This window comes from Takifugu rubripes, chromosome 17 (assembly GCF_901000725.2).
Source record: "Takifugu rubripes chromosome 17, fTakRub1.2, whole genome shotgun sequence".
Lineage (NCBI taxonomy): Eukaryota > Metazoa > Chordata > Actinopteri > Tetraodontiformes > Tetraodontidae > Takifugu > Takifugu rubripes.
Window position 1 is genome coordinate 1295298 of NC_042301.1, and position 16525 is coordinate 1311822.

Consider the following 16525-nt stretch of genomic DNA (forward strand, 5'->3'; position numbering starts at 1 on the left):
ACAGCCTCTGGCTGGTTTTACTCAGCCCTGTCCTGATATCACTCCGCTGGCATGGTGGAGACGCGGACCTGATTATTGTGATGGTGGCAGGCGGCAGCCACCCACCCTCCGCACACTTCCGCCACTGCTTCCTATCTCCGCTCCAGTCGCTTCGCTACTGGACGAACCGAGGGCGCCTCTGCTCCCTAACCCGAGCCGACGCCACCTTCACCTGGGATTCCTTTCAGACTGCAGCCGTATGAGATGCAAGTTCTTCGGAGAACTCCACGGCCCGTTCGGTTCAGGCAGCAAAACTTTTTCTCAAAGGACGACGCGGTGAAACGGCGAGTTTGCTGCTGCCGCCGCCGCCGCCGTTGCTGCTCCTCCGCCGGACGGTTCGCGTGTATATGACCGCTAACATCCGCACGTCCGCGCTTCTATTTCCCCACCGAGGCGCCTGGCAGCGGCTCTTCTCCCGGCTGGTGCTGGGACTCTCTCGGCTCGTATTTGTGTTTTCGGGAGAGGTTTGTTTGGAGACAGGAACACTCACGCACGACTGCGAGGCTCCCGCACCTTTAAACCTCCCCCGGCTCTAGTTTCGCCTTCCCCCCCTCCGCTGCCCGGGCGCTGGACACTCTCCGGGGGAGACGGAGAGGCGAAGGCCGGTAGGTGGGAGAGAGCGGCGGGGGCTGTAGCTGTGAACCTGACGGGGGGGAAAGTTCTTCCAAAATAGCAGCCTCTCGTCCCAGCGATGGGGGACTTCGCCTCCCCCGCTGCCGGACCCAACGGCAGTCTCTGCATCAACAACACTATGAACCCGTCCGCCGGCGGCGTGGTGCCCCCCGGGGCGGTGGGCATCACTAAGCACAGCACGGTGGTGGAGCGGCTGAGGCAGCGGATAGAGGGCTGCCGGAGACACCACGTCACCTGCGAGAACAGGTACCAGCAGGCTCACGCCGAGCAGGTGGACATCGAGCGGAGGGAGACGGTGAGCCTGTACCAGCGCACGCTGGAGCAGAGGGCCAAGAAGTCGGCCGGCGGCAGCGGGAAGCAGCCGCAGAGTAAGCACCCGGAGCCGGACTCGGCCTCCTCCGCGGAGCAGAGGAATAACACGCTGATAGCGGTAAGGACCGGGCGCTCTCGGGTCACCTTTGTCGGGGGCGTGCGTGCTGCTCCGGCTGCCTGTTTAACTTGTTGAGGACCCGTTGGCCGGGTGCTGTCGGTAGTTGAGGGGGGACTTTCCGAGCCCGGCGGCCGGGTGGCGCCTTTGTTTACACCCGAGAGGCGGAGCAGCAGGACCCGGGACGAGCGGTGGTCTCCCGCTGCACCCCTCGGAACCACGCTTGGAAGGAGCTGCTGCTCGTCAGATTAGGATTTCCAGCTCGGGAACTTTTGAGGCAACTTTTGGAGGTTAGCCCCGCGTGTGTTTGTGCAGCACAAAAGCCACTTCTGCTTTTTGCTTCTTGGTTCTCTGATGCAGACGGTGTCGTGGTCGCATTTGGCCTCGGTCACAATCTCCAACCAGACACCGAACCAGCAGTTTCCCCCTCGATTGAGGTCTTTGGACGCCTTCGCCCACCTGCCCGAGTAGGTGGCGGGCGCCTTCGTTCCGCGGACAACTTCTCAATATTCCCTTGTGTTGTCGTGGTTAAAGACTCGGGAGGTTTGATGGCGAGCTCGTCCCGGTTGCTCCGTCTCCAGGTGGCATTTGGAGGAAATGACAGGTGAGAGGCGTCCAGTTGGGCGTAGTGGCCCCGGTTCTGCCCCACCTCATGTGGGCGAGCACTATTTTCCCTCTGAAAAGACCAAAGGACGTGTCGCAAATGTCAGCGCTGTTGTCCTCTTTGTTGGCTGGAAGGAGCCCGGTTCCTCCTCTTTGAAATGCAAAATTAGACCGTCTTTATTTGTGGTGGTTGCTGAAGGGAGCCACGCGGGCCCAGCAGCAGCAGCGGTGGACAGAGCGGCCCGGGAGCGGCCCGGGACCGACCCGTCACACTCCTGGACCCAACTTCCCCTTTGATGGTCTTCATCAGATCCTCAGAGAATGGGGGGATTAGAGCCTCCTGACGCGGTCATTGTAGCGCCTCCTCTGCCCAACAACGGCTACATTACAGAGACCGTAGGTTCTGGTTCTGACTCCTTTTGGGCTCTTGGAGCCAGTTTAACTGGTGAAGGAGACGAGCCGGGACAGAAGTCCCCTCCCTCTGTCTCCTGGCTTCTGTGAGCTGCTGCTAGATGGCTGCACGCGGCCACAACAGAAAGAGGCGTTCGAGGAACGCCGTGCGTGCTGCTCCTGTAGCTGCGCACATCACGTGCACGCGCAGACACCCAGGAGCGCCTGCGTCGTGTCACCACGGTACCGATCCATTTGGGATGCCGGTAATGTGACCACACATGTGAGGGTTAGGGCCCAAACCTCATGGCCCAAACATGCTGCTTGTTCCTACGGGTGTCGCGTAGTCACGTGCATTCCGGGACATTCCGGGCTAACGGGTCTCCCGCGTATGGGTGGAGAGGTTCTGGTCGGTCCGGGCGGTCTCAGCGACTGGACTCTTCCTCTCATCCCAGAGTTTAGTCCTGGGAGTTTGTTCCATGAACAGCTGCTGCTGAGGGTCGTCGGGTAGTTCAGGCCCGTGGAAACCAGGTGCTGGTTGAGGTGAGTTGTTAACCGAGCTGGTCAGAACCGAAGGAGAAACATCGTGCAGATGGACCTGCTGTAACCGATACGTCGGTATTCTTATTCTGGACAAAACTGGTTGGTTTGATGGCTTTTTGTTTTGCTAAATAAGTGTTTTTTAGGTGGTGATTATTTAATGTGTGTCTCAGAATCAAAGTCAGATTTAAATTCTCCTGCATGCAAGAAAGAATGGAAAAGCAGCATCTTCTCACCTCGGAGCAGGTTCTGAACATTCCCGACTAATGGGAACGTCGGTCACTTACTTAAGACTTGTCTGCTAACTTAATTTAACTTAAGCTGACCCCTGCTAATATTCTACAGTGGTGATGAGCCCACCGATGCACGTGGAACGGTCCCCGTGCACACCACCCTAAATGGCCGGCTAGCGCGCTGGCTAACGCTGCGCTGGCTAACGTGCTGGCTAACGCTGCGCTGGCTAACGCTGCGCTGTGACCCGTGTTTTCGATGACATATCCGGTTCCATTTAGCTCCCTAACTGGTGCAAACGCGCGGCTGCTGGGCTGAACTGGGCCTCGGGGGCGCCGTACTTTCATTAAACCACAGTAGCTCAAGCGGCTATTCAACTCTGCACACTGCTTGACCCCCCCCCCCCCAACTTTTGGCAGCTGAGGCCTGAGTGTGGGCGGCTGGGTTTTCATGAATCCGAGGCCTTCCCTTCCCTCCCCCCCCCCCCCCCCCCCCCCCGCTCACTTCTTCTCCAGTTTCAGCGTTAGCACAGCGCCAGCGTAGCATATATAGCTCTTGGTGGCTACCGTAGTGCTAAAGTCAGCTGGGATCGGTGCCTGGGCGCTATATTTAACCCACTGAGCTGGCTGGAGCTCACACTCATCAGCACGTACGTCAGCGCACGTCTGTGACCTCAGACATGCTGCTTTTGACTCATACGTGCGCTCTTCTTGTGCTCTCTCATCCCTTCTCCGTGTGTGACTTTCGCCGTGTTCATTTCTTTTTCTTGTTTTATTTTATTTTAAATTTCCACCCTTACCCAAACACGCCGTGGACGGGTCGGGGCGGCGGCCGCCGCCACATGGCCGCCCGCCCGCCCGCCCACGCTTCTTCACATGTTCTACAGGAACACACGCATGTCGGGCCCGGGATGAGCGGGGGGGAACTTTTCCTCTGCCCTCCGAGCAAAGAGGAGAAGCTGGAATAATAAAGGCGTGAAGCCGATGTTCCGAACAGGCCGTCGCCCCCATAATGACCCGCACCTGTTAAAGAAACGCTGGTTTATTTAAGTGTTAAACCCTCGTATTCCGCTAGTCTCTCGTGTTTGGGAGGCGGCGGCCGACCTCCGCAGCATCACGTAGCCGCCGCGGAGCGTCTGAGGGACGTCACCTGAGTCGCCCGAGTCCTCTGGTCTGGTCACGCTCTTCATCGGAGCTTCTTCGTGCCGACGCTGTGCTGAGGAAACGTCACGCCTCTCCGAGCGTTCCACTTCCTGTTGGTGCCAGTCAGCAGCCCGCTGAACTTCCTGTTGCTGTTTTCCTTTGAGCCTCGCTCAGACGGCGTTCGTCTGTCACTTTCTGTCTCTCCTGACTCCTCCGATCCCGGGCACCTCTTCCCTTTCCAGTCTTTTCACCTTTGTCCCCCAGCATTGGCTTCAGTTCTTCTATTTCTTTACATCCTGTCTGCATCGATCTGTGGTTTAGTTCCTTATTCCTCTCAACCCCCCCCCCCCCCACACACACACGTGTGCTGCACATCCACTTTACACAAAAGTGTGCGGCCTGTATTATCCGCCACTTAAATGGCATTATTCGTCCCTCCTAGGCCTGTCCGGACCCCCCACATCTTCCCATTGAGCCGGTATCATGAATTTTTTATGAATGTTTGTGTGTGCAAGTGTGTGTGAGGCCCTCGGCCGCATCAATACCCATTAGTGCGGCAACCGGGGTAATTGTGCCACAGTGGCTGCAGTGCAGGGGCGAAAAAAGCTACACAAAACAGATTATCTGATAATACTGCAGAGGGCAATATGGCGGATAAACGCGCAGGAAGGGAGGCGGCAGGACGGCGAGGATGCTGCGTTAACGGGGGTTTAGACGCTCTCCAGCCACCTCTGGTGTGCAGTACACGGGGCAATAGGGGTAGTTAATAAACGAGCTGAAACGTGTAGCAACACATGTGGCGTCGAGCTTCTCTACGCTGGTTCAGGATTAAAGTGACCAGGACTTGTTGAGTTCTCCAGGAGGACGCGCGAGGCGTCGGATCGGATCGGATCGGATCGGATCGGATCGGATCGGATGGGATGGGATGGGATGGGTTCTCGGGAGCAGGTTCCTGTTACTATCACGCTCGCTAACAACAGCGTCGGGCTCCCCCGCGGCCTCCTCGACATCTTCCACTCAGCCGTAATTGTTTTGGTTGAGGAGGAGTCGAGCAGAATTCTGCTACGCTTCGTCTGTCTGCAGATCACTTCCTGAATGGCTCCTAAAATAGAAGCAGCAACGGATCACAACCAAGGAAACGCACCAGCTGCTCTTTTCATAACCACGCCGCGCTTTCTGGCCTCCCTTTTAAAGCTGCTTTACTTTTTAACAAAATAGTGGAACGTTTTGTTGGACCGCGACCAACAGATTTGTTCGTTATCTTCGGAGCTGTGGCTCTTCAGCAGGAGGAACGGATCACCTGGAAAAGGCTGAAATCCACTCTAATTACAGCACTTGTGCCACAGTGTTGCTAGCGCTACGTGACATTTGAACATTAAAGTAAAACTCTTATTTGCACCATCTCGTATTGAAGATACGACTGAGTCGAGCTTCTCTTTCCGGAGCTCGGTTACGATCTCCGTTGGAGTGTAAACACTCCGTATTTACATCGGCGTCTTCCTGCTGGAAACAGCGGCCTAAAACCCTCGTGTTTGGTTTTCTCGCCGCTCCACCAGCACATCAACATCTCCTCGGCCTGGGTTCTTGTCTGTTTTGTGGGAGCTGCGGGCGATGTTGATGAGACACGTGCACAACATGGATGCTCTGAGCAGGAATCGCCAACAAACAGCAAACGATTCCCGTTTCTTTCTTCCTTTCAAGCGCTTTTCCAGCCAGAAACTCGGGCTAAAGTTTTTATCAAATGCCTTTCCTGGCCCGTGATGACTTAAATGAGTGTGAGTTGTGAGCATTTCTTAAACTTCCTCCTCGGTGAAGAGTGCCAGTGAGGAGTTTTTGTTTTATTTTGGGCTTGTTGACTGTTAAGGAGCCATTGAGTTTTTAATGGATCCTTAATGAGCGCTGCAGAAAGCCTAGCAACGAGAGCCCCCGGAGGATGCTAACTGTCAGCCAGTGGAGGCCCCAGGGGAGATGGAAAAGTCCTAATCTTTGTTGTGCACATTTACTAAATATTTTGGAACATTAACAGTGTATTTTCCACCCCGGTGCTTTTCCACTTCATTACACCTGTGTGCTATGCAAACACCAACAATATGGTCCTGGCGAGTGGAAGCTGCCTTCAGTCTGCGCCCACCTCCTCTGGCTTTAGCTTTGGGGTCGGGACCCCCGGAGAGGAGGCCGGGCCCAGGCGGTTCCGTCCTATAGGTGCCTCTGTTGCATCTGTGCATTAGTAGTAAAGCTGTGGGTGAGTTAGCGTGTTACTCACCCACAGGTTATCGCTGCAGAGCATCAGACCAGCGTCGAGGCTTCATGTATACGTCAACTAATCACATTTGGGGTTTTCAGGAGGAGGCGATAGCGTTGCCAAGGGCGGCGGAAGTGGGTTTGCCAGGAAAAGATAGTGTTACTGTAATGGAGGCCGTGATGCTGCTGCACGAAACTTATTGAATATACGCGGCGGTGTCAATCTGAAGGAGGCGTTTGGGATGTGGATAAAAATCTGGTGTTTTCCAGGTAACTCCAAACGAGCCGCGTCTTTAAAATTAAAATTTCTTTAACGTCTGACCATCGGACCCCGTCGGAGCGATCCCCTGGGAGCGCCGTGCAGCTGTGAACATCAGCCCTGCGGGGTCGCGGGGTCGCGAGGCGGCGTCGTGACGCGCCTAAATGACCACGCCTGATTCTGGCGGTCTAGAAAACACAGGTGAAGCTGGCAGACTTTGGGATTGGACAAAGGAACGTCCCGGAGCCTGAGCCGGCCTCTCTCTCTCTCTCTGTCCTCCCTCCCCTGAGTGGCTGTTTTTGTGGATTGTTCTCTCGCCGTTGTCATGGCGACTGCGATGCAGACGGCCTGAAACGGGCTGCCTGTCTGCTCAGATATGTCAAGTGTGTGTCTGATAAAACGCCAGAGTGCTCTCGGCTCGGGGAGGAAGTGTTTGGAGAATTATGTAATGTCCTCTCTGGTTTTTTTAAGGAGGGAAAATGTATAAAGTAGAAAGAAGCCTCGCGTCTATTGCTCATTTATCCCGGGGGGGGGGGGGGCTGCGTGTCCGTGGTCGCCACATGTTGGGAGTCCTGGTGGAGCGAACGCGCTCTTGAAACACACACTATCGTGCTGGAAAGGCCTGTTTCCTGTGCAAAGTTTCCACTGCAGGGTTGGGCCCTCTGCCAGGAGCCACCCTGTATTGATAGAGCATTGTGGTGGTTGGAGGGGTTGGGAGGAGAGCACAGAGATAGGGGGGGGTCAGGATCACTGCCAAATGGGAGGTGTTTGAGTCCCTGTGACGGTGTAATTCTCCCATAATGGGCCCCCTTATTGGACATCATGAGCGGGCTATAAATAGGAAACTAATCTGTGAAATAGAGGCCTAAAAATAGAGAAAGACAGATGCAAACAGACACAGTCAGATGGTGATGATGGTTCTGATGGGAAACAGAAGGGTTTGGGACGACCGGAGAACGGGTCCAGGCCGCCATCACTGCGTCTGGGGGAGCCCGTCTGAAAGGAACGGCTCTAAAATAAACGGCGAGCGAGGACACCATCCCCGCCGTTCGTCTCCTAAAACGAACTTTTTCATCTTTTCTAATCTCTCCTCCTCCTCGCTCATTCATGGCTTTCTCAAGTTTCTAATTATGTTCATGCTGTAACTGAGTTGGGAAGGTGGGAGTGACTGAGTGTGTGTGAGTGTGTGCGTGTGTGTGTGCGTGTGTGTGTGTGTATGGCCACATGTTTAAGCCTGTAATTAGCGCTCTTTATGGTGATAAAATTCTGAGAAAATGTTAAAGACACAGGCCTGATTGTGAGTGTGTGTGTGTGTGTGCGTGTGTGTGTGTGTGTGTGTGGGGGGGGGGGCAGACTGTCCTCCTTCAAACCATCGCTCTGTTTAACGAGCCTGATCCTGGAGGTTGAACACCTAAGAAAGGGACTCATTCCTGTTCCTAGTAAATAAACAACACTCGGTGGCCTCCTGTTGTCAGATGTTCCGTTTCAGCTCCTCCAAGTGCGAGTCCTTCGCTAAAACCCAAAAGTTTCCGGATCTTCCTCCAGTCCGAAGTGTCGTCATCGGGGAGGGAGCGGGAGCGTGCTGAGCGGCGGCCGCTGGCAGATGAACAGAAACCCGATGGAGCTCAGGCTCTTCACGCTCCTCTGGACACGGGAAGCTTCGGGTTTTGGAGTCAGTGTTTGGAGCTGGAGCAGATTCCTCCAGATGTTGATCCAGAAGCACCTCAGAGACACCAAAATCCTGCATCTCACTTGGGAGGATTCGAGGATTTTAATGGAAATACAGCTAAAATAGAGTAATGACGGCGTCTAAAGCAGGTGTGATCCCCGGTTCTTCCCCGGCCCGATGAGCAGATATTGAACTGGCCACAGTGTCCCGGTCAGGTTCCCTCTTTTCCCTCTTATTCCCACCACATTTCCTCCCTCCCAGCCTTCTTCGGCTGTCATTCCACATTTATGACTGGCCTCTGATGTGTACCCAAGACAGATGGGGCACGGAAAGATGGGCGTTGTTGCCCTGGCAACAGATCGAGCAGGAGGACAGGGTGAGATATTGTTTCTTTTTCTGCCATCTTATTGGTTAGATAATCCGTTTATGGAGAGCATATAAGGAATATGTGAAAGGGGCAGCGGGGACGCGGAGAGAAGCGGCGATCTGACGTTCGGTTTCCCTCTGTAGCGGCGCCGAAACCCGCAGAAGATAATCGGACCGCCTCAGTCTGATGGCTCCTCAAAACACTGAACGTTAGAGCATCCAGAGCCACTGCAGGTCTCAGCGGTGTGTGTGTGTGTGTGTGTGTGTGTGTGTGTGTGTGTGTGTGTGTGTGTGTGTGTGTGTGTGTGTGTGTGTGTGTGTGTGTGTGTGTGTGTGTGTGTGTGTGAGAGAGAGAGCAAGGGTTGTGGTCTTTTGCTGTCTGTCTTGATGCGGTGCTGGATTAGAGGAGTTACATAATATGCTCGTAGCTTTAAGCAGCATACGCTAAGAGGATTACCACAAGTCTACTAAAGACACTAGTACACAGAGAGGGAGGGAGGGGGGGAGGGAGAGGGAAGGAGGGAGAGAGGGGGGGAGGGAGGGAGAGGGAAGGAGGGAGAGAGGGGGGGAGGGGGAGGGGGGGAGGGAGGGAGAGAGAGAGGGGAGAGAGAGGGGGAGGAGAGAGAGGGGGGGAGAGAGAGGGAGGGAAAGGGGGAGAGAGAGGGGGAGGGGGGGAGGGAGAGAGAGAGAGGGAGAGAGAGGGGGAGGGAGGGAGGGAGGTTATGGACGCTCGGAGGGGGAGAGAGGGGGGGAGAGAGAGGGAGGGGGAGAGAGGGGGGGAGAGAGAGGGAGGGGGGGAGAGGGGGGGAGAGAGAGGGGGGGAGAGAGGGGAGGGAGGGAGAGAGAGAGAGGGGGGAGAGAGAGGGAGGGGGAGAGAGAGGGAGGGGGGAGGGAGGTTATGGACGCTCGGAGGGGGAGAGAGGGAGGGGGAGAGGAGAGAGGGAGGGGGAGAGAGGGAGGGGGAGAGAGGGAGGGGGGGGGAGGTTATGGACGCTCGGAACTGAAGTCAAACATCACCTGGATGTGCAGGAGACGCCCGTTAATTAGTCCTCAGAGAGTTTTAGCAGCTACTTTACACCTGTTGTCAGATCAGAATGAGAACGGTTCCCGTTGCCGAGCGCGTCATGTGACCAACGCTGACGTTGCCGAGCGTGTCATGTGACCAACGCTGACGTTGCCGTGGGTTTTTGTTGGGAAGTTTTGGTGAAGTCCGTCTCTTCTCTGATTGCAGCTCAGACATTAGCCGCATGCTAACGGACACACACACACACACACACACACACCTGAGGGTCGTTGCACGTTAGGATGGTGATATTTTGTGTGCACATTAACATGTGCACCCACGCCAGACCCTGACGCGCTGTAAAAACAAACATGTCACCATGGCGACGAGACATCTGAACCTCTCTGAGTCATGCCGTTCCCCTCTGATCTCCTGGTCTTTGGGAAACAGGTTGAGGCTTGGAAGAGAGGCGTGTGTGTTCTCCTGTTCATGGATGGATGGTCAGAGTGTGTCTGCATCTCCTCACCCCCACCGGACCCCCCAGGGATGAGGTCCCCCCAGGGATGAGGTCCCCCCAGGGATGAGGCCCACCCACCCATGCTTTGTGTGACAACATTTAATTTATTGTCACATCCTTTCCAATTTGTTAATTCCGACGTTTCCAGTGTGTGTGTGTGTGTGTGTGTGTGTGTGTGTGTGTGTGTGCACAAAGAGTCTCTTTCGGGTGTTTTCAGAGTTTCTTCTTCTTCGGTTAAAGCGGCGGCTCAGTTTACAGCCGCCTCGTACGGTGATTCAACGCGTAGAAATTACAGGCAATTTTGAGCTGCAAACATTGTGAAAACTGATTTGACTGGCGCCGACGTTTCGTAACGCACGGACGTTTCTGCTGCGCGAGTCGCCGGGAACGCCGAGGAGAGTCGGTGGAATCGGTGATTCCGAACCCTCGTATTTGACCTGGAGGAGCGGAGCTGATCCGACTCTTGGTCAGCTGACATCAGCGGCGGGATCCGGTGGGATCTTGGCGACGGGATTCCTGAAGGGTCTGCTCCTGTCCTGGCTCTGGTGTGTGTGTGTGTGTGTGTGTGTGTGTGTGTGTGTGTGTGTGTGTGTGTGTGTGTGTGTGTGTGTGTGTGTTGAGAAGGTGCTGGGCTTGTTCCCTCCCAACGCCGTGGTTACTCTGATAAACCCTTCGGTGTCACCGCCGATCTTCCCCTCCCCCCCCCCTCCCGTCCTCGTTCCCCGTCTTCTAATTTCCACCGGCAGACCTTTGTCTTCCCGCCCTCCTCAGAAGTCGCCTCGGAGCCGCTTCCCTCCGTCTCCCCGTCCCTCTCCTCCTCGCCGTGCGCCCAGCCAGCCACAGGAATGCATCTCGAGGAACGCCTGGCGAGACCAACTGGATCAAACAAGTTCAAAGCGGCGCTGGAGCCTGGGTGTCTCTCCCAGCTTCTATCTCTTCTCCTCCTCTCCCGCTCCTCCGTGTCCTGCTCCGTGTTTTCCTTCTCTCCCCCCGCCCGCCCCTTCAGGTCTCCCTTTTTTTTCCGCCTTGTTGTTCCTGCAAACCCTTTTGCCTTTTGCTGCTCTTTTTCTCCTCTTCTGCCCCCCCTTCTCCCGTTCTCTCGTCTTTCTGCTCTGTTCCTCTGGCACGGGGGAGACACAAAGAGATCTTTTGAATGCCTTTGCGTGTAGGAGTTGGACCTCGGCGGAGGGGATCATGTGGATCTGCTGTGTTTGTGCGTGTGTGTGTTAATTTCCACATATTTCAGCCCCTGAGGCCACAGTTGCGCAGACGGTGATGCCGTTCAACACAAAGGTGGCCACAAACGCGCGTCTTTGCCCCGGTTTGTGCGCCGCCCCGCCTGTCACTCACCCGGCCGCCGCTCCTAATTGGCTTATAATGCCCTTGTTACCACTGAGGGACTCGTTTGCCCCACCCCCATCTCAGGCTGCTTGTCTGTTTGTTATTCTTCAAAATAGGCCGTCAAGCAAGGGGGTGGGTTAATGTATGTGTATGTGGGGGTTAAAGGGTGGGGGGTGTATGGGGTCTCCCCCCAAGGGCACTTGTGTGGGGATGCACTCTGTCCTTTGTCTGAGGCCCCAGTGGGAAGCCGAATCCGTGTGTACGAGCCTGAACGCAGACGTTCGGATCCGCGTGCGTCTTTATAGGCGCGCGTGAATGCACGTGCGTGCACGGATAATTAGTGTCTCATTTGTGCATGGGACTTTTGACTCTCGACGGACTCCAAGGTCAAAGATCCCGCTGTGTCTGCTGGGGTCCTGCTCCGGTTGGTCTCATGTTAACAGGTCTTATCTCGCCTCCCCTCAACAAAGGAACCGGCGCTCCAAGATCCAAACGGCTCCTTTTTTCTTGGAAAATATTTGCCTGGTTTTTTTTTTATTAAAAGTGTTCACTGTTTTAATATTCGGGTGGCCTTTCTCAGGTGTGCCGTGTCCCGATACGTGTCTTAGTAGCAGCGCCGCACGATCCGGATCGGTTATTTCTGCTGTGCGGATCTTTGCCTGAATTCCTGGACTCGTAGAACGGGGTAAAAGCTGTCACTACTTTCCCTGGGCTGTGGGTTTAATTGTCCTGTGGCTCTTTAAATCTCCTCCAGTTTGAAACAAGGAAGCGGAGAACCTTCCTGTCATTGGCTGCTGCAGAGGCTCAGGGGCGGGTTCTGACCCGGTGTCACCGAGCAGCGGATAAAAGCCGTGGCAGGCGGCTGGGCGGCACATCGTCCTCTAATGGCACACGTGAAAATCACATGACATCGGTGGTCCCGCTCTCGTACGGGGAAAGGTAAAGAACATGTAGGAAGAAACGAGAGGAAATAGGAGGCGAGTGAAGAGGGGTGAGGAGCTCAAGGTCCACGTGGTGACACGAGAGAAAAGGGGGTGAAAATAATGATAACAAGACCGGAAAAGGCGGAAATTGGTGATCTGGGCAGCACAATGGGGATGGGAAATGAGAGCAAAAAAAGGTTGGAATGGAGGACGTGTGGCGCTGGAGGAAAAACTGAAAAGGGAGGTAGGAAGAGAAATATGTGACATGCCTGTCACAGGCGGAATGAAGGAGAGGAGGGGACGGACGGGGGAGGGAGGGAGGGAGGAGAGGAAAGGTACATGTGACAGGGAGAGAGGGATAGAAGAGGGGGGGGAGGAGTAGAAGAGCGGCGTGTGTCAACCGGAGAACAATAAGAGGCGTTCATGACACGTCTCCAGGGGTACGGGCTCGACGTGTTCCTACTAATAGAAGCTAAAATAATTAATAACTTCCTCAGTTGCTCTTTCTCTCTGCTTTTCCCTCTTCCAGTCCCCCCACATGCAGGGGCAGTGCGCACACACACACACACACACACACACACACACACACGCACACACACACACACACACACCGATTAAAGAGACGCCATTCTGCTGTTTCTTGTAAACATCGACCCTCTAAACACACATGCAGAGACGTTCCGAGATGGTTCCGTTCTAATGTTCGCTTCCATGAATAAGTGATGGTGTTAGGAAGCACTGGTCTGGGTGGAACGGTGGTCGACAGTGGGGGGGGGGTTAACACACACACACACACACACACACACAGTTTTTGCATGACTGGTTTCTGGGGACCTCAGAACCAGCCCTGTGGAACAAAGCCTACCGCTGGTGTTCCTCAGACAGCGTGTGCATGTGCGTGTGTGTGTTGATAGTGCTTCATGGCATGTGTGTGACACGGGGATGTTTATGGCCTGGAGGTATGAGGGGAGAGAGAGAGAGAGAGAGAGAGAGAGTGGGAGGAGAGAAAGGCAGAACTGGAGATCTAGAGGGAGGGGTGGACTGATGAGGAGAAGAGGGGAAAGGAAGGGAAAAAGGAGCGTATGTAGTCATTGAGACGTTGAAAGCGAGCCGCAGGCAGTCCGTGTGCTCTCTCTCTTTATCCTCCCTCTCTCTTTATCCTCCCTCTCTCTTTATCCTCCCTCCCTGCTCTTTCGGGAGCCTGGAGAGCAGATTAAAGCTGTCTGAGTCCTGAGCACAATAATGGCCGCTCCGGCGCTGCTGCAGCCGTGTCACCTACCTGCCCGCTCTCGTCTATGCATCCAGACTGTTTACGTTTCTGTCCCACACACACTCACACACACTCACACACACGCCGCTCTCTCTCTTTTGTTCACACACGTTTCAGATCTCATTTGTCCATCACAGAGGATTTTCCCCGGTAACCACACACACACATTCTGGTTGTTGGGCCCCCGTCAGGTGGACCTCTGCGGTGTGACGTGTTGTTAAGCGAGGAGGCTCCTGTCTCGGCTGGGATGGGACTAAACCCTGCGTCTGTGACTAGAAGCTCCTGGGAAGGGTCTAATTGCTGGTGTTTGCTCCCTCTGGTTTTCATTATGGAGGAATGCTGGGCTTGATAAGCTTGATTAAGGGTGCCCCTGTCAGGAATTTTAATGCCTGCTGACATCGTATTTACTGACGTCACCACGTCACTCTGGACCAATCTTGAGGGCATTGAGCGCCTGATTTGCTCTTCAAACCATAGTTTTCTTCCTCTTTACGTAGCTGCTCGTATGATTGACATTCCAGGATCCTGCTGTGACCCAAAACATTACCACAGAGGAAACTATGCTGGAATTTGGAGTTTGTTTCTTGGGGTCAGACAGGAGAGCAGCCCAACATGAACCCCTTCCCTGTACGTGGTTCCTTTCATTCCACTGGTCAGAGGAAGAAGAGACGCCAGTAAAATTGGGCTGTTAACCATTAGCTCCACCACGGAACCTTTGCTCTCCGTGGGATCAGTAGAACCCTGAGAATTCTTTGTTTGCCATTTAATTCTTATCTGATTGTGGACTTAATGGTGCATTCATGTAAAGATTCATAATTCCTACTTATATTTTGTAAGTTCCATTATCTTGGGGCAGTTGATGTACGTTTGGCTCAGAACAGCCGTGGTGGAGATTTATACACAATAATTAATAAATCAACTCGATGCACATCTGCACGTTTTTTGACTCTTTAAGGTCAAAGGTCAGAGACTAAACTTCGGGTGTTTCACACTGGTGGTTGGTCAGAGTAACGAGCAGTCCACTAACGACCTCAGCTAAACAGCTGGGGTGAATGTTGAGATGCAGATGTTGAAGAGCAACAGTTTTCTCCCGGTAAACCCTTTATGACTTTAAGAGCTTCGTATGGAGCCCGAAGAGCTTCGTATGGAGCCTGAAGAGCTGGATAGAGCCTGAAGAGGGGGTCTACCTGCACCGCTCCAGTCAGTCAGGACCAAAATATGACAGGATATTAAACAGGAAACACGCGTCCCTGATCTAAGCCAGCAGTTTATCCATCCAGCAGCACGTGGACAACATGCCTCCAGGGCTCTGAAGTTAGGGAGGAGGATAAACTGGTAGGAAACAGAAGCATCAGAGTAAATAACAACAAATGAGCATCAGCGGGTATGTCGAGTGGCCGTAGCTCGATATAAATGTTGGACTTTCCTGTGAATCCGTAAGAATTGTGTTGTTTATGGATGCGGCTACGTACAATGTGTGAGGTCAGCTTCTATATTAATCTCTATCACAGCACCACCATCGTTCTAAATGGTGTGTGTGTGTGTGTGTGTGTGTGTGTGTGTGTGTGTGTGTGTGTGTGTGTGTGCGCGTGTGTGTGTGTGTTTAGTCTGCTGAATGTAAATGTCTCCTCTGCTAACCGTGTGTAGCCCGTATCGTAGAAGTGTGTGTGTGTATTTTGCTACATTAGCAGATGTGTTTGGCTCCAAGTCATTTATATGGTAATGATGTCATTTACTTCTGAAATGCATCTTCCTCAGAACTGGCCGAGCTCTCCTTCTCCCTCGTTCTCGCTGCTTTTCTTCGGCTAAAACAGGGAGGAGGTTCGGCACCTGTACTCCGATGGATCTGGTTACGCCTGTGTGTGTGTGGGTGTGATTGTGACGACACATTTGCTTTATGTGGCGCTGGTATGAAATCGCCATCAACCGGGGCCGCGGGTTCGATGCCCAACTTACAGAGGCTGGAATTCTGGAACTGACGGAAGCTGTACATTCACCCAAGCTTCCAGTCAGGAAGGGAAGCCACCAACACAGATGAGCAGCATGTCCCAAAATAGTGCAGATGTCTTCTGTGGTGCTGGCTCGATGCTAACTTAATGGCAATTTCCAATAACATCAACTTCAACACCCCCGTGGCCACAAGAGGGCAGCACAGACGCAGTAGCTGTATTGATTATTTCTATTTTTTTTCCTAAATCTAATAATGTAAAGCAGAGTGGTGTAAGTAAACATTTAAATAACCAGTGTAACACCCCCCCTACACACACACACACACACACACACACTTTTTTGGAAGTGGTTTTCCTTTTAAACAAGGATCAGCGATGATGTCACCCTGGATCCGACATGGAGCTGCCACTGACACACAAACAGGGAGGAACAAACCATTTGCAAGCTTTAGAGATTCTTAGTGCACGTTTGAGGTGTAACACCCAGAGCTGCTCTCGCCCCCATTAGAATCTGCTGCCCTCAGCGCACACGGACCCTCTCTGTGCATGTGTGTGGTGTGTTCCTACGGCTCGCCGCCACTTCTTAGAGCTCTACAGGCCTGGAATAACTGCAACGACCTCGTTGCTTTGACGATAACTATCATTAACACGTTGATTACAGGTCTGAGCGTCTTAAAAATAACACACACACACACACACGCGCGCAGTGGATCAATACTCCCATGCTGAGCTAATGATGGGTCTGCCCGCTCCTCACAGATGATGCATAACACAAGTCAAAGTAGTCGCAGGGAAAAGAGGAAGAGGGGACGAGCCGGGGACGAGGGAGCGGCGGCGGGATGGACCGTGTAGGTTCAGATCGGAGGCGTGCGAGGGGGACTACATGCACCGAGACACGGAGACAGAACGGCGCATCGCTGCTGTTGCTGCATTACATGTGAGGTAGAGATCCCTCCGCCACGGGAGGAAGAGGAAGCAGGGA

General features: G+C 53.9%; 1 protein-coding gene across 1 annotated transcript in view; it reads left to right on the forward strand.

Moving 5' to 3' along the window:
- The first annotated feature begins 17 nt into the window (after positions 1–17).
- Positions 18–16525, forward strand: part of LOC105418907 (mastermind-like protein 3) — a 65087-nt gene continuing 48579 nt past the window's right edge. Inside the window, exon 1 of the mRNA XM_029850213.1 lies at positions 18–1102. Within this exon, the coding sequence (XP_029706073.1) occupies positions 731–1102 (372 nt within the window). The 5' untranslated portion in view covers positions 18–730. The remainder of the gene's footprint in view (positions 1103–16525) is intronic.